The sequence below is a fragment of the Molothrus aeneus genome, chromosome 4, assembly GCF_037042795.1.
Source record: "Molothrus aeneus isolate 106 chromosome 4, BPBGC_Maene_1.0, whole genome shotgun sequence".
In the NCBI taxonomy this organism is placed as follows: domain Eukaryota; kingdom Metazoa; phylum Chordata; class Aves; order Passeriformes; family Icteridae; genus Molothrus; species Molothrus aeneus.
Window position 1 is genome coordinate 835473 of NC_089649.1, and position 17993 is coordinate 853465.

The 17993-nt window shown below is 40.1% G+C and overlaps 1 protein-coding gene across 32 annotated transcripts in view; it reads right to left on the reverse strand.

Moving 5' to 3' along the window:
• The window catches only part of ANK2 (ankyrin 2), a 275430-nt gene that overhangs the window by 25952 nt on the left and 231485 nt on the right, over positions 1-17993 (reverse strand). For 13 of the 32 annotated variants that reach the window (XM_066549303.1, XM_066549305.1, XM_066549308.1 and 10 more), the window contains 8 exons: positions 15567-15608; positions 8523-8747; positions 7038-7136; positions 5668-5822; positions 4709-4920; positions 3696-3900; positions 2934-3030; positions 493-721 (listed from right to left, as the gene is read on the reverse strand). In XM_066549303.1, coding sequence (XP_066405400.1) covers positions 493-721; positions 2934-3030; positions 3696-3900; positions 4709-4920; positions 5668-5822; positions 7038-7136; positions 8523-8747; positions 15567-15608 — 1264 coding nt within the window. The remainder of the gene's footprint in view (positions 1-492; positions 722-2933; positions 3031-3695; positions 3901-4708; positions 4921-5667; positions 5823-7037; positions 7137-8522; positions 8748-15566; positions 15609-17993) is intronic. The other 19 variants (XM_066549331.1, XM_066549325.1, XM_066549315.1 and 16 more) reach the window with 3 other exon arrangements.

Genomic DNA, 17993 nt, shown 5'->3' on the forward strand with positions numbered 1-17993 from the left:
AGTCAGAAAAACTGCATTTAGCAGGCAGTTTGCTGAATTCCACAAAGGAAAGGTTTTGCCTGCTCAGCAACAGATTTAATGTAATTTTATTTTCATAAAGCAGAATATTAATCAAACCTGCTACTTGAACTTCTTGGTATGTGAATGTGCTGACAAACAGCGACCCCTGTCAGCTGCCTTTCAGGTTAGTGATGTGCATTGATGGGTTTGCTGGAAGTCAGGATTTAGCCATCATTTTTGGCTCCAACCCTCTCCCTTTAGCCCTGTGGGCTGAGTTTGTCTGTTGCCCTCTGGGAATAAGGTTTCCTCACTACTTTTTCCTTACACCTGACAAAAGTCCAAGTTTCCATTTTATCATGGCTGTTGATACTGCATTGTGACAGTACTTGTTGACAGATTATTTTTCAGTCCTTGTGGCAGATAGAAGGTGGAAAATACTAGCTTAAAAGCAGACAGTAGAAAATGGAGAAAACTTAAAGTCTTGCACAGTACCTCTACATCCCTGCTTCTGGCAACTTCAGCAAAGTTTTCTTGTTGTTCTAGAGTTTTATCCACCTTGTCATCTGTCATGCAGAAACATCTTAACCGTGCTTCAATGGGATCATGAGATTTGGCAAACACCACAAATTTGGCCATGTAGGGGACACAGATAATTTCTCTGTATACTTGGGAAGCAAAAGTAACAGATTCTTGTGTCTGACGACAGTCTATCAACCAAAATCTGTAAAAGAAAATGAAAAGTTGCGCCATCAGCAGAGAAGGTTTTAAGAAAGGAAATTCTGTGTTTTCCCATCCTGGCAGCACTAGCTGGTAACCAGAGCAATGGGAGATAAGTCAGAGGAGTAAAAAAAGAATTGTCACTTTTGGTTTTTGTCTCCCACCCAACTTAAAGGAAATGGCAGTCAATTCCTTACATACAACAGCAAAACCTGAGGTCTTTAGGTGAACATAAATGACTTTGTCCACTGTGCAAAGCTGCATGCAGAATCAGAAACTATTTCTATGTGAATTTAGTCACCAAGCATTTTCCAAGGAGTAACACGTCCTGCCTTCTTTCCCAGCTACCACTTGAGTTTCTCTGGAGCTGATGCCATTTCTATTCAATAAAATCCACTGTGTGGGTGGAAAGCTCAAGTTTCCCAGCTGGTGGATGAAGGCGGAAGTCAGGAGGGGTCAGAGACAGCTCAAAAGCTGCTCTGATCTGTAGGGATGTTATTCCTCATGGTGGATTACGTGGCATTAGAAGTCCAAAGCACACCTTTGGAGTGTGGCTGCTCTGCACTTACTTATCTGCAGCTGAATAGCAGCAAATTCCATGCTGTGCTCATCTTAAGAATGCTTAACAAACACACTGCCCAAAACCCCAGGCTGCTGACATTTGCAAGAGGGAAAGCATGTGTGCTACAGAAAGGCTCTGCATACTGATCCTTTCCTTTTCCTGCGTGGGAGAATTATGCTGTGCTGGGCTACAAGTGGAGAGGCCACATCCTCTGAGAAACCACCAGATGCCTCAGTGATTTGCTGTCAAACACCAGGGGCTAAAAAGCCCCAACAGATATTAAGTCTTTTAAAAGCTGCAGCTCAGGAAATGGAAAACAAACACTGTGCCTCCAAGTCTTCAGTGTAATTCACATGGCAAGTATATCTCTTTCCCAAGCTCATCTTGGACAGAATTAGTTTTATGAACGGTAAAATTGTTGTCCATCATTAATGCTTAACTAGACATAAAAAAATTACTGTGAATAGCAAATAATCAGACATTAGATGAAAAACCCCTTTTTAAACTGTACCAGCATTTTAAATCATGTTTGGGGCAAAGTAGATACTTGAACATTCATTTGGATTAAAAAGAAGAGGCAGAACCCATTAAAATCTCTACATGGAACCCTGCCTGTATCACAGAACATGAACAATAGTGATCAATTTTCCTGTCATCATCAGGATTAAGAAAGATCTACTAGAAATATGAATTGTAAGACTATAAAGTGTCACCCTCATTCTGGCTATCACATGTAGTCCCCTGATGTTGGGGACTTGACAGTTTTAGGGATTTGGACCTCTCAAACTCTGTGTCTTGTTTCCACAGTTGGTTTTTAAATCAGCCTTTGATTCCTGCCTTTGCACAGACCTCTGCAGCAGCAGCACTGAGCAGAATACACTGTAAGATCCCCCTCTTGTGGCCACTGCTGCTACAGTGAAAAGCCTCAGTTACACCCAACAGAAACATGCATCAGCAAACAGCAGGGGGAAAACAGCCTGTTCTGAACTGAGAAAGGATAAAAAAAGTAATACCGTATTTCACCTAATGTTAATCTGGAGGTTGGACTGCATTTTAACACTGAATACACTATTTCGATAAATAACAAACCTAATTAACAGCATAACTGCCCCAGATAATGAATGTTTGCACTGAATTTCATGGGCAAGTTATTCATGATTTTTTTAACTGTTTGGTGGAGTACACAGCCTAGATGAAATATTTTCCAGGTCACAGATTGCATCTCCTGTTACAGAGGAGGAGATTTTTGGGCATTTCTGTGATATGCATCATGAACACAAACTAAAATACATACCTACATTCATTTATATTACTCTTTTTTTTTAAATGAAAATCTGTTTTCAGTAAGAGAGCAGTTAAATCTCATGACAAGAAGAGATGTATGGAAGAGAGGCTTCTAGACCCCAGTTTGGTACACCTAGGGTCCTTTTCTGCCTGACCTCTCAGTTTTGGATATTCCAGAAGTAATATCTCTTACAAGATGTATGTGTGAGGTACCCAAATAAGGGATTTCTGTTTACATGGAAATTTGAATAATAATCAATCTCTCTGTTCATTCTTCTCTAAACTAAAATCATTTAACAGAAATATTTGCAGAACAAAGGCATGTATTTGAGAGTATTCCTCTAAAAGTCCTGTTTGGTTGTGTAGGTACCTGGCAGACACATTTGTCGTGAAGGAAACACATTCATTAACAAAGGTCAGTGGTGTTGTCCCAGTGATGTCTTCCCATTGAGCAGGAGTAGTTCCTCCTGAAAATATAGAGGTTTAAAAATAAAATCAAAACCAAGCAAGTCTGCAACTTTTTTGCTTCTAAGAAATTCTTTACAGTTTTTAATTGCTGTGAAAAAGGTAATAATCCCAGATATACTTTCTCCTTGGGTCTACAGTCTTCCACTAATGCTAGTAGGACTGGATAGGCTTACCCTGAAAATACCAAGTATCCAAATGATTTTTAAATGCTGAGCCCTGTAGCACAGGATTAAATTAATTAATTAAATTAAACACTTGCAGCCCATTTCTGTCTCTTAAGGGAGACTGAAGGAGATGCTAATCACTTGGGAACCATGGCAAGTCAAGTGTTTAACTCCAGTATTTTCCTCCAAAGTAAACTGCAACAGTAAGCCTGCACTACTCTTACTTTGCCAGGCAGAGGTATGTTGTTTCTCAAGAAGCAAACTGTAAGGAAAATGCGAAAAAATCACCAAACCCCAAGTCTGTGATTATATTACACATGTTTTTTTAGTGCAAACAACAACTGTTATTTCTGGTATAAAGGAATTGTTTGGAAAGTAGCATATTTTCACAGCTTCTCGCCCCATCCAGCTTCCTCTGTGTGTAATCAGTTCAGCCTTTGCAGCCCCAGGGCCTGACAGTTTCAGGAAGATCAAGGAGAGCTCCAGGACTGGCATCCCACCTGTTATGCTGCACAGTAACCTCAGTGTGGGCGTGTCGCCTCCGTAGCCATTCATGAGCCCCTCGCTGGAGGCCTTGGGCACGGGAATTGTCATCGTGATGGGCTTGTGGAACTTCCTTCTCCTGGGCTCCAGCGTGACTATGGGACTGAAGGTAGCCTTGTTGCCCAAAATCTTCTTGGTAAGTTCAGTGTGCATAGGTTGTGCCTTTCCAAAGCAACAGGAAATAACATAGCAGTTACTTGAAAGCAGTTTAATGATGTGTAGAGAACTGGGTCTGTATATTGCCCACAAACCCCTTATCTTTTCAAATTGCACAATTTCCTATAAAAATCTGCAGACAGAAGAACTGACTGCCAGTGAGAAGGGGAGACCTCACTTTTTAAATTTTCCCATGCCTGCCTCTTCTTCCTATCTCCTTTCTCGTTGCTTATCAGATTTTTACAGCATTAATTTAAATTAACTTAACCACTAGCAAATGATAACCTGGTTACTCTGGCTGTTTTATGGTGCTATTCAGCTAGTCCCAGGATTTAAACAACCACAGTTTCCTGGAAGAGGTAAATCATGGATGCATGCAGCAGCAGGACAGGATGGAGATAAAGACTTCCCTCTCTGTGGGAAGTGAATTGTTATACTGGTTCATTCACACTGAAAATCTGTATATTTAATAATAGTTTAGCATGTTTAATTGTTGCAGCACTTTGTACTTCTCTGATGCCTTTCATATGAAGTACTTAGGAAATTCTATGACCTGACACTAATATCAGCATAATCACCAAAATTTCTTCCCAAAGTTATATACACAGTTAATAGACAAGAATCTGAACTAAGTGGAAAACCCAAAGCTTTACCACTTGCTTTGATTTTGCATGGATTTTTTTCTTTTATTACTTTTACTGTAAGTGTTGTAGATAACAAACAACACAACAAGGTGGATATGCTGGTTGTCCATTCAAAAAAGGTGATTTGTCACCAAAAATAAAACCAAAACTCTGTGCATGCTTCAGTGTACCTGGAGGCCAACGCGAATTCGCTTGGTGAGTGCCCCTTCTGGGAAGACAGCCTGCACCTGTGGGACCACGGTGCTGCTGAGCACACCTCCCTCGGGCCCGATGAGGTTGCTGTCCTGCTTGATCCGGGACACAACTGCAAAGTACTGGGGGAAATCCCGCGTGATGATGCGACAGATCCGCTTCTTCTCAAGCTCCTCTGGAGTGTCAAGCACTGAGGGCAGAAGAGCAGAATTTCACAAAAACAGTACAGCCACCTTCAAAATGCACTCAAGCTTTTCACGGTTTTGGGAAACTTAGGCAAAGTATTTTGTCTAGAAATAATGGGAAAAGGAAACACACGCCTGTGTTCAGCTAAACCAGAGCAATCAAGAAAGAACAGACAGACAGATGAAGGCAGCAAACAGAAGACACTGGCAACACCTCCAAAATCATCAGCCAAACAAGCAAAGGGATTGGTTCCAGCCCCTTCTCTCTCACCTATGTCCTGAAGTAGCATGAACGAAACAAAACTTCAAAACACTATCAAAATATGAGTTCAGTTTTAATGCTGTGAGTTGTCTTGTTTACTTTGGAATTTGTGAAGTTTTTTTGCAAAAAAAACCCAAAACAAATTATTAACAACTTTTGCAGCTCCTAGACAGTGCAAGGCCATTCTGTTCTCTCAAAAAAGCAAGAGTACCCATGACTGACATTTCCTCCCACACATGGAGCTGCTCCGAAAGGATCAGTATGATAATTGCCTTGTTTTGGAAAGTTGTTTGCTGTGGAAGTTTTTTGTTTAACACTATGAGAAGGAACAGGAGAAAACACAAGTCTGGAGTCTATTGTCAGTTTCATGAAGGGAGACATCCTGCCCCCCTGCTTCAACAAGGGAAGTGAGCACCATGGTAAAAGCTGCTACACCCAGGGTGCAGAAGGAACACAGGAGCAGGGTAAGGAACCAAGTGCCACTGGATACCTTCATCCATCCCATTCAGGATTTCGTTCAGTTCATCTTCGGTGTATTCACAGAAATGCTCCTTCCAGCTGTCCCCGTTCTCGCTGCGCAGGATCACCAACTCTCTCTCCTTGCCACGCAGGGCAGCAAAATGGGGAATCTCCACAATCACGGGCCTGGCACAGCAACACAGCGCATTAAATGCACACGGGAGAGAGGAAAAACAGGATTAACAGCAACTCTATTCAGTCTGCTACAAAGTGACCTGGAATTCTACCTATTTAGCTGGAATACTTTGGCAAAATCCTAAACTAGTAGGTCACTAACACAGACTAGATTGTTATAGGGACCCAATAAGTGCTGAAGGACAGATGAGAAAGTGCATTCACCTCTTTCCACAGTGTGAATGAGATTTGGTAAGATAACAGTGCTTATCTGGAAATTTGGTGATTGTTTTTGCAAATCCATCAAAAACTCATGCTCATTTTATTTGTCACTACTGTCTGGGTTAACCTGTGCAACTTCATTTCAAAGAGAATCTACTGTAATGTATAGGAATAGTGGGACAAATTCTGATCTCACTTATACTAGTGCAAATCAGAATAATTTCATTGCAATTCAGAAATAATTGTGTCCTGTGCCAATTTCACTTTGTAATTCTATATATTCCAATGAATTTATTCCTGATTCACACCCTGGGAGAGATACAGGAAGTCTGAGGAGATTGATTGGGTTACTATTGCAGTATAAGAGATAAGAATTTGCCTTGTTGCCTTACAAGTCAACATCTGCACCAGCATATGCACTCACATATATATATATATACACACACATATATACAACACATATGTGTACATATAATATATCTGTATTGAGATATACATATACATACATACTCTTAGAAATAAGAGAGAATATATAAAGATATTTGTAGATACACTTCTCTCATTAAACGACTCACACAGGTTACCAGGTATGCAGTAAATGTCATGTGTTCTATCACACTGGTGGTATCCAACATAAAATTTATTGATTGATCAGTCCTTGATATAAAAAAAAAGAGTTTAAAATTTACAGTAGATTCTTTTTTTTTTGGGGGGTCCCAATCCAGGTTGCTTTGCTACAGACATCAAGCACAGAACTAGGAAGATTTCATGCCAAAACAAAAATGAAGGCCACAGTACTTGAAGAAAAAGATACAAACATACCACCAAAACAAAACCACAAACCACAAAGGTTGGAAAATGGTCCACTAAGGGTTAAGTGTACAAAATCTCAAATGATAGAAAGGGACAATATCATGGGCATAATGACATAAAAAAATCATATTGCAGAAGGAGGAGAAGAATGGGGAGGTCAGCATCCATCAATTTGTTTCAAGTCTCTCCTACCCAAGGAATTTGGTCCCAGGAGGCCCCAGCTGAAGGATTCGGCTGACCAAGCTTTCTCCCTCATTAAGTGGGGGAGGAGCCGTAGGCAGATGAAGTTTACTGAGTACATCCAAAGCAGCAGTGAAAGAAAGAACATAAATAAACTTTATGTATTTTTTGTGCCAGAATGCCAGTGCCACTGTCTGGTCCACAGAGTGGAATTAGGCTGTACACTGAATAAGGTTCCGTCCTAGCCATGACAATTTGGTGACCCAAATCAGAAAATCAGATTTGTTAATTTAGGATCTTTTCTTTCTCATGGGGGTTTTGGCCGTGTACTCAATGGAAGCAGGATCTGGACCTTAGAATGCACCCCTGCAAACAGTACAGTGATTTTTTGATCTCACTGCCAGCACAACACCTTGGAAAAGGCTTCCAGGAAGGGCATAAAGATCTGAGAATGAGTAAACTACACTACATGCCTGTCTTGCAGGGGAGACACTCTCATCAGATAGGAAAACCAATTAAAAAGAATGGGAGACATACTTAAAATCCATTTGTGTGTGACAAAGATAATGGGAAGACTGAATGTGACAGCACAGTATTTCTTCTGCTCTTTAGATTTCTTTCTCCTTCTTTTTAGAAATGACCAAGATGGGAAAAGAATAAGTGGTAGCACTAACAAAGATGGTGATTCTGACGACTGCCTGTTAAAATGGATTTTAAAGCAACTGAGTTGTTTCCAAATGGATTTAAACTATTGGTGTGCCTAGCCACTTTTTTTACAGGTTCTGAATGAAGTTTTCTACTGCATTAGAAGGGGTTCCTTCAGTCATCCACTTTTGGATGTCACAGTTGATAGGGCAGAATAGCTGGTGAAACAAATTTTCAAAAGTGCAGATAACTGCCGCTTTCAGCTGAATATTGCTAAAGTGAGCTCAGCAGCAGACACAAATTTGATCTTTCTATGGGCTTTGCAGGGTGGGAAGGAAGAAATGGCCAAGAAAATCCAGAGTTGTCCTACTGTTTAATCTAGCAACTTCAACCCCAGGAAAATCAACAGCACTGTGCTTCCGTTGTAGTCCAAATTTTTGATACCACAACACAAGACTCTAAAAGAAACTCCTGGACCTTGTGTTGTGTAGGTAGCAGGCCTCACATTTGGGTGTTAAATCAGCGCAGTGCTATTAATTTTTTAAGTATAGCATGAGCTGCCTTTTCTGGCTGCAGAAGTCTTTTCCCACTCTAATATCACAACACTAAGCAACAATTATATCCAAGGAAGTACATTAACCATGTTTGAAATACCTGTGTTGAACAAAAAGGTGTAAAAGCTTTAAGACTCATTCCCTGCCAGCTGCTCTGCATTTCACACAACTGCTCTGTTTGTTACCATGTGCTACAGGGATCCTGTCCAGCTCAGCTTTGCCAAAGGAACCATTTCAGTGCAAGGCAAACACACAAAGAGGCTGAAGGTTTCCCTTCGGGCCACGTGGCCCCCCTTACCCAAGGAACTGAGCCCCAGAGGGTCCCACTTCGATGAGGCGGCTGGCCAGCCCTTCTCCCTCCACCATGGGTGGCATGGTGGCCAGCCTGTGGCGCTTCACCAGGCGGCACGTCACGCGTGTCGGCGCCGTGCACTTGCGCGGGGGGATGATGATGCGCAGCCCGTTGTGCCGGCAGCCCCGCATGGCGCCGCCGCGAGCGTCCACCATGAAACTCACCAGGAAGCTGCAAAATCAGGGCAGACAGTGAGACCCAGAGCACACCACTGGCTCCCTCGGTTACGTCCCACATACGTACAAACGTATGTTAATAGAGCTCTTGCTCAAGAGGTACAATGAGAAAAAGCCTTTCTCCCATGTGAAGCACCACATCATGCTGAGTTCACTGTTAATTAAACTGGCAACTGCTACCCAACAGTTCTTGACAGAAAGTTTTATGTCACAGGGCTGCTGTTGGTAAAATACCAGCAGACATTAATAAATGTGAACACGTGTACCTATTGCAAAGTGCAAACATCACTACTCTGTACCTGCGAGAAGCTGCATTTAAAGTTGGCACTCTTTAAGTACTTCACAAGTAAATATTATTTATGATTCAAAAATAAAAAGCCAGTTCTGATTGGATGGCTCAGGTTTTTTAGTTTTTTGGGGTTTTTTTAAGATTCTCAATATAATTTTCTAGGTATTTGATAAACTATAATTTCTTAGAAAAATGGGTTTGGATATTAAAAAAATAATCAAATTTCATTCTGGAATGCATGAATAATTCATAGTCCATCAGTGGGGTTATCACCAATTTATATAAAAAAACCCCAGCATGTTGTTATGGTTTGAAGGCAAATTTGGGGTTTGGTCAGATGAGAAGAGCGAGGGTCACTATATAAAATGTTTATTTATGTATTTTGGATTTTCTGTGTTACCTTGCACAGCAACACATTGGGAAAACTTAGAGATGTAGAAAGCCATCTACAGGGAGCTTACTTCTAGCACTAGGTAAATAAGAGGGATAAAAACATTTCATTTTGCTTGGAACTTCTCTTGTGCTGAATTCTTTGTAGTTCCACATATACCAACAGGTTGATACTGGGGACATCCTTCTACACCTGGGAAAGGTGTAGAACTACTTCCAATTTTTTTAATTTTTTTTTTTTACTGTTTGATTACAGGATCATGCCTGATGTGGGATGGTAATGTCAGGTTGCTGGAAGTGAAAATAAGAGTAGATGAGACAGAACGGTGTCAGGCCTACTTCTAGCCACTAATAAAGAACCAGCACAATGGGGAGTCGCAGAAATGCTACTGAAGGACCTGCAATAGAGAAAAGCCCTTATAACAGGAGTAACAAACACAGGGATTTTTCCACTGCCCCCTTGACCATTCTGTGCAACAAACATTGCATCCATTCATTATCCACACAGCTACAAGAATTCCACATGCTGTAAAAACACAACACTCGACACACCGTGCAGGTCAGAGATGGACGATGGGAAGGAGCCACAAGCGCCAGTTGGAAGCACACCATGCACCACGGATGCCAGTCTGTCTCACACATGCAGGCTCCTAGTCTACTGCCATTCAGATACCTCTAGGCTTTGCTTAGGGTAAAACTCTGGGTAGTACAACCATTAGCTCATTCCTTAGAGGTTCGTGTTTCTGTGGTTTTAACAAGGGGGAAAAAAAGAAAATGAAAACATTTTACAGCTTCGATTGTCTGGGGATTTGTTGAGAAAAATGGGAGCTTCCTTCACAAAATACATTCTTTGTACATATTAGAGCACAGATGAAAGAAGAGCTTAAGAGACACTAAATGCTCAATTGTTGCACTAATGCTCTTGGCTTGTGCTGCAATTGCCCCTGAAGTACATGAAGTAGTTTTATCAAAACAGTTCTGTGTGATGTTTCAGAGAATGTGTCCAAGTCTCCAGTACAATGGGTGTGTTTGAGGCAGTCAATGACACTGCTGGAAGAAGAGTTTCTCATTTTAAAGCTACTGCTAAGAGCAACACAAACACTCCCCCACAACTCCCAGAAGCTAATGAGAGCTCTGACTGAATTACAGCAGCCTTCACATTCCTCATTGTGCAAGCTGTCATAAACACACTATTTAGGATTAAGTTATTTTCATTATTGACATAATATTCAGGATTGCATTCTTTAACACCAGGATCACCTTTTTTTGCTGTCCATCACTAAAATATTAGTGCTGGGTCACCTGCTGTCCCACGTTCTCCTCAGCTTATCTCCCTGCTTGCCTCGGCAATGCCAAACCCACTGCTCACTGCTAGAACACAGACAAACCAAAGGTGAGGATCCAAACCAAGTAATCTCCCTTCTGGCTCTTGTGGGTTCTCTTTTTACTATGGTTGCAATTCCTTCTTTCACTTTGAGTTTACTGAATGTGCCTGGTGGGTCAGTAAATCCATCACAAAGTCTATCTCACTTCAGCCCTCTCTCACTTGAACAACCACAGCTCCAAGGAGTGGAAAAACAGGCAGAGGTAAATCTCATTGGGAGGTGAACACAAAGATAACAAAGAAACAGTGCTAGGATAAAGCCAGTAGGATATTATTAAGATTATCTGTAAAAACAGCTGTTTCTATCATAAAGAAGATCTAAGGTTGTTATTCAGACAGCACAGAAAGATTAGTGCCAATTATCACATTAACTCTGGAAGAGCCAGTTCCCAAACCCAGCTATAGAATACTATGGAATCGCTGGAAAAGAGATTTTGGAGAACTAGCATGAATATAAGTGCAAAGGAAAGAAACTGAAGGGGAACATTTCTGAGCTTTAGGTCTGTAGCATAAAATCCTGGAAAGACAAGAGCACCGACACAGGCTTTGCAACCACAGATTGTAAAAATACACCCTTTTCCATTATACCACTCTGCTTCTTTCCCACCTTTTTATTACATTTATTTTTTCATCCACTTATTTAATCCAATTTTTTTCATATTTTTTTTAATCAGCACATTTCACATAATTTTGGCTATACAAGAGAGTGAAGCAAATAATTCATAAGAAAGCTTTTTCTGAATCACAGCAGCCTCTTATTCTGCCTATTTGCTACATAATAGGGCATCTGGATGGGGCCACTGCTGTTTCAGGACCGGAAAAGCCTTTCCCTTTTGAAGGAGTATGTCTATCAATACACAAATAATGCACACAAAACTACTGCATGACAAAAAACATGCTTTCTGAATTGTGCATTTAGGAAAGTGAAAAAATTGTATGACTAATATAGAGTAAATGTAAAATTCAAACGAATTATTTTGTTGCCCACGCATACAGATATTAGTTTTCCTCTTCCACCTCTGTTACCAAGTGTTGTTAAGTGACGTGACTGAGAGAGGAAGAGATTGCAGTCCACAAAAAAACATTAGCAGGGATAAATGGCAGATGAAGCCATCACTCTGGGAAGTGATACCTTATCATACTAAATTCCCATGGTCAAAAAGAAGCTAGTGCATAACACTAGCACATGAATAACCCTAACATTCCATATACTCCCTAAAGCTAAGGAGTAAACTCGGATCTTACTCCATGTTCCAGCTGCATGGAGCACTACTACAGCACTATCAGCCACCCCCCTACATATAGGGAATAACGGGGAGAGGGATCATTAAAGAGAAAGACAGATGGCAGAGAAGAGTTCAAGGAGGGGCAGGGGGGAGGGAGCAGGGGGGGAAAGAAAGAAAAACCCAGTTAATAAAAGAGATTAAATGAACTTTAACTTAAAATTAAGTGATGACTCAAAGTCAAAGCAGATTGCAGGTTAAAGCTGCATCTTTCTCAGTACTAAGACACCCTTTGAGTAAGTTTCATTTTTAGTTTTAAAAGTTCTGTTAGAAATGAGGCATGACACAAACATGTGACCCAGGCAGTCCTGAAAATTGGATCAATACTGAGGGGGTAGTACAATATAAAAGCCAGATTGGGGAAACAAATCAGGTTTGGGGAAATCATTGCCTTCTCTCTTTTAAAGAGAATGAAGGGAAAATCAAAATTATTTTTCTAAAGAAAAAATAAAGTACAAAAGCAATTCTCTCATAGGAATCAGTTACAGACTGCAGGGAAGTCTACACACGCTTCAGTTAAACACACAGCAGTCAGCTCAAGCATCATTCATTCTTTCTCAATTTAGCAACCTTAGTCATAAATTAGAGAGGCCATGTCATCCTCTTCAATTTTAGAGCAATTAAGAATTCATGCTTGCCATATGAAAGATATATCAAATAACACTGGCTGTAATGGATTTGTGGTTGAGTACACAGACAGAAGGCCCCTAATCCTAAATCCTTCAGGCTGTTTCCACACCTTCTATAGAGAGCAGAGCAAGCAGGTCTTGGGGTTTCTACTTGATCAAAACACAGACAAAATATATGCATTGGATAGAAGGGGCAAAAAGTTGGGGTGTATTTTCATGAAATATTTGTAATTTAGATCTGAGCCTGAGTTATTCCCTTTGCTGCTTTTATTAATATAGAATTAACTTGGGTTTATTCTGTATCTATCCTCATGTGAAAGATAACAGCAGGATGAACAAAGACACTGGAAACTGTGTCAGTGCTGGAGGGGGTGAAGGAAGCCACTTGTGTGCTTTGTGAGGAGTCCCTATTGCATCAAGTTTCAGGTGGCCATGACCGCAAGCGTGGGGGCACTCGTTCTGCAGAGTCACCAGGAGAGCCATGCAAACCCAGCAGGTCAGGGGCTTTCTAGGACAGGCAACAACTCTTGGAATACACAGAACCAAACTAGACAAAGTCTCCAGCACCACTGCCATACGCTGGGCTCAGGTAGGGTTCTCTTCCCAAGCAGCTGGGCAGGCACACATGCGCTCAGCAGATAGCAGGGAACAAAGCTCCAATCAGAGCACACTCGGTGTAGACACAGTCAGAAACTTCTTAGCACACATTATGTCCATTTATCAAAGAAACTGGGAAACAAGGAGATAGCAGCATTCAGTGTTAGTCGCAGTGTGAAGAAGCAGAAACAAACAATCAGGGTGCTTCAGCCATCGGAAAGTGTTCAGCAGGAGAAGGAAGCCGGAGAGAGGCTGAAACTCAGAAAAAAGGCCTTGATCCAGCTCCCACTGAAGTCAACAGCAAAGTCATTCAACTACCTCAGAGTGCTTTCCAGCAGGCTGTAATTATGCCATCCAGAAACAAGGCAAAATTCACATTCCAGGAGGACAAAAAACATGATTCTAACATAGGAAACCTCTACTATATTAACTTCTGACATCACTCTCTTCACTGCATTAGTCAGCTGCTGAGAAATTCAGTGACATGACATAAAAGGATGAGTCTGTAGTTTGGGGGTTTAATTAGCCACTTTACAATTTTGCAGAGCTTAATATTTAAGGCAATTTTCACCTTTCCAGGGTTAGGCTGAAGGAAGTAAACAGGTACTGTGCCAGTTAACATTTATTTTGCCAAGGGAAGATAATCTCCTTTGGGATGGTTCAGCTTCAGGTGTTCTGTGCAGAATATAATGTGCCAGTTGTTCAAGCACTGACTGACCATCACACAAAAAATATGCGTAGCATGAAAAATAAGATATACTAAGGTGGGCTGTTAATCTACTAGTTCAAATACAGTGGTACAATTTGGAAAATGTGACTAAGAGAGTGGCTCTGCAATATTTTTTACACAGACAAGCGAGATAAAAAGCCCACTTACTAATATAATAATTTAATCATTACAGTGGTTTGTGTTGAATTATCTGGGGAGGGACTATTTCTTTAAATATGAATATTAAACCATGCCACCCACAAAGAAAAGCTATGGTTAAATACATCAATGGTTAAAACAAGCTGGGATGGTATAAGGAGCTTTGTTAAGACTTTTTGCAGTGGGCTTATTAACAATTCCAGAATTGTTTTGTTATAGATGCCAAGGCAGATGGGAGAAAGTGGACACTTACTGTAAAAGAGAAGTCATGCTATATATAACTATTATATAACCACTGCTTGTTAGATTTATTTTTTTCTCTTGGCTAATGGGCACTAACAAAACACTAAAGCATCCTGAAGTGAGGTAAGAGGGGAGGACAAATAGGGTGGGTGAGAAGTGCAATGTAATAAAGAAAGAAATTATGCAGAAGTTCACCTGCTGTTGTCAAGATCAAGACATGGAGAAGAGCATCTGCAATAGAATAGATGGTTTAACATCAAAAAGGAACAGAAAGGGGGAAAAAAAAGAATGAGTTAAATGAAATACTGAAATACTGGAAAAATGAAACAGATTTCTAAAGCAAACACATGAACATATACATATATATGCATATTCCTCACAGGTGGGAAGGTTGAAGTGAGTATGGAAAATAAGTCTAAGTAAACAGCCTCAGTTCCAAGTGGCCACTACCTGTACAGCAGTGAAACTGGAGGGATCTGCTTTCTCTATGGACACCCTCACACTGCAAGCCAGACACCTAAAATGCACAGCTGGATTCCAAGTAAAACTCTCAGAAGCAGAGAAGGGGAGATGCTGCTTGGTTTAGGTATCCACATCCAAAATGTGGACTGTGGGATACCAAAGGCTAAGGCACCCAAGGTAATTCCAGCCAGAATTCCTGATAGCCCAATAAATCTCGTTTGTCTTTCCTTGAAATCCTCTATCAATACATTGTCCTCCACTTCCTTCCATTTCAACATGTTTCTTGTCCTCCTTTTGTTCTACAAAATGACAAATTTCAAACTCTCATTTTGACCTGTTTAGGCCCTCAGTAATCACTTAGTGTCACATGGACAATTAGTTTTCCAACTTCCCTTTTTATTTTATGGATCTCCATTGCCATTTTCTTCCATTAACATGCTTTGCTATTAATGAAACACTCTCACTCTTTTTCCTCATTGTTACTTTCTGAACAAAGGCCATAAAGCTGCAGCCTAATTTGAAATCACTTAGACTTTCAGATTTAAGAAATGACTATCAGCTGGTCGCTGCCAGGTCCTGTTTCCATAACGATTTCCAGGAAATCAACCTTACATTGGGAAAAATATATTACGGATTCAAAATACAACACTTGAAAGATATTTTGTTTACCTTGTTAGCAAGGATCCAGCCTCCTTTTTTGCAGACATGCAGCTAAGAATGATAATTCACATTATTTATCACAGTACGAGCTGCCCAATCCCTCATCTTTTCATAGATGGAAACAATGACTTCCAGCAAGATAAACTCACTAATAGTATCCCAACTGTGTAATTTATTTCAAGATACAAGTAATGACACACTATGTTCATCCATTAGTCAAACAGGGACTTCTTCAGCAAATTATATAAAAGAAATCAGGATTTTTCATCAAACAAGAGCATTACTGTGAGTCAGAGTTGGAAAACCTGCAGAGCTGCTGTGTACTTGCTCTAGAACACAATACCAAGTTCATATAATAGCATGGACCCAAAGCTCCTTCCTCACAGTGCCATGATCCTGACAACACATCAGATTTGCTCTCTTATCTACTGTGACTCTACACAACTGTCAGGAAAATTCTTAGAAATATAATCTATACAAATAATTCCACTGTATCACCAGAACACAGCTAAGAAAACAACATAGTTTTGCACACCATTGATATTTTAAAAATCTTACAGTCACTCTTATCTTCACCATTCATGTATATTCTTATGGAAGATAAAAATATGGTACTGCCAAGCAATATCTAAATGCTGCAAATCTTTCACTTCAGATTTTTTTCTTTTTGCCTTCAAGCAAAATAAAAATACACAGGTTCTTCCACAATAGGATACTGTGTGGTATGAGACTAAAACTGTGAAGCATATTTGGATTTATGTAGGCACTAGTTCTGTCTCTCACATTACGGCAGGAAATTATAAATGACATCCCATAACTTCAGCAGTAAAGTCATACAACTCTATCTTATTGGATGTTCAGCACCTAAACTTTTTGGCATACTCAGAGATCCTTAACTTTGCTCAACATGTAAGATCAAGTAGTTTTATGAGAAGAAGAAAATCTGATTTGCTTGAAAGGGAGTTAAGGTGCAGGAATTAATACTTTTTTCTTCAGCTGAAGTTGGAAACTATCTGGAAACTGTCAGCTGCATAAAATGACCGGAAGACCTTTATGTTGAGATTTTGAGCCCCACAAGAGCTTATCTCTAAGGAAAGAAATATTTTTTGGGTTTCAAAATGGTTGCAAAAAACTCTGACCAAAGAACTTACTTTTTCATCCTTCCTGATGAAATTATCAACATATTGAAGGAACAGTTATATTTAAAAGTTAAATGGATGGTTAAAGCCTTTTCCCTTCTGAAATTTCAGACATGGCAGAAGATTCAGGTAGTTATGCAAAGGCTGAAATATGTGCCTGTGAAGTTCCACATTGAGAGAACCATTCCCTATGAATTTATCCCTTTGCCTGGGGGTGTTACACTGTGATCCACAGGAACACTTCCCTTCAACGGGAGATCTATAAGAACCCTACAGCAATTTGGGCTTCACCACTGGAGTGGTGCAGGGAGAAAAGTGCAATTTGTCCCCTTAGATTGTACAGAACACAAACCTATTACATCTGTGACAAATAAATTACCACCCAATACTGTGCTGATGTGTTATTTCTCAAAAACACCATCTGAACTCAATACATTTTCAGTGTCCTGGGCAAAACCAAGGCCACACCCTTGCATAGGACCACTGACAGTGTTTATCTAGGATTTCTTTCAAAATTCTACAAGTTTCCTTTCATGATAGGTAACTACTATTTCACTGCATGCCCTAAATGTCAGCCCTGCTGCTGAGTCATAAGAAGCCACAAACAGTGTGTGTCTGCATGTGGAGAGGAGTGTGGCTGACAACAGGGCTCTGAATCACAAATACATTTGTTGTTCTAGCAGAGTGAGTGCAGCAATCATGAACTTCTACAACTGTTTCAATTTAAAGGAAGGTCTTAGAAGCAAAACTCTAGTAGTCAATGTACTTTTTAAGAAAACATATGCACCCCAACAGTTTATGACTCAGACCAATCTAAACAAGATAAAAACAAAATGTTGTACAGTCTTTTTCAAAGGTTGAGAAATTGTTATTAAAGTTTTCTTTATTCTAATATTTAGTGTCATTTTAGTGCTTATATACAAAAGAAGAACATAATTTGTCTTAAAATTCACTATTTCACGCAAGGCTGCAGAGAGTGTTGCTCCTATCAAAATCAGGTATTTTATCCTACCACTAGCATCCTGGTCATCTAAAAAGATGGGAATATCACTCATTCTTTTTAAAAGAAAACAACGAAATAATTGCACATCCAATAAATAAGTGCCACTCTTCTAGAAAGTACTTAGTTCATCCTCAGCAATCACAGGAAAGACCGACCTCTCAGAAAGGGCAAATTTATACATCCTTTGGAAAAATCTGTAAGCTCTCTAGGGTTAGAATAAAGCACCAAAGCAATTTTAAAGCTTTCATACCAGAATATATATATAAACAGACACACACTTTACATATGAGGCAT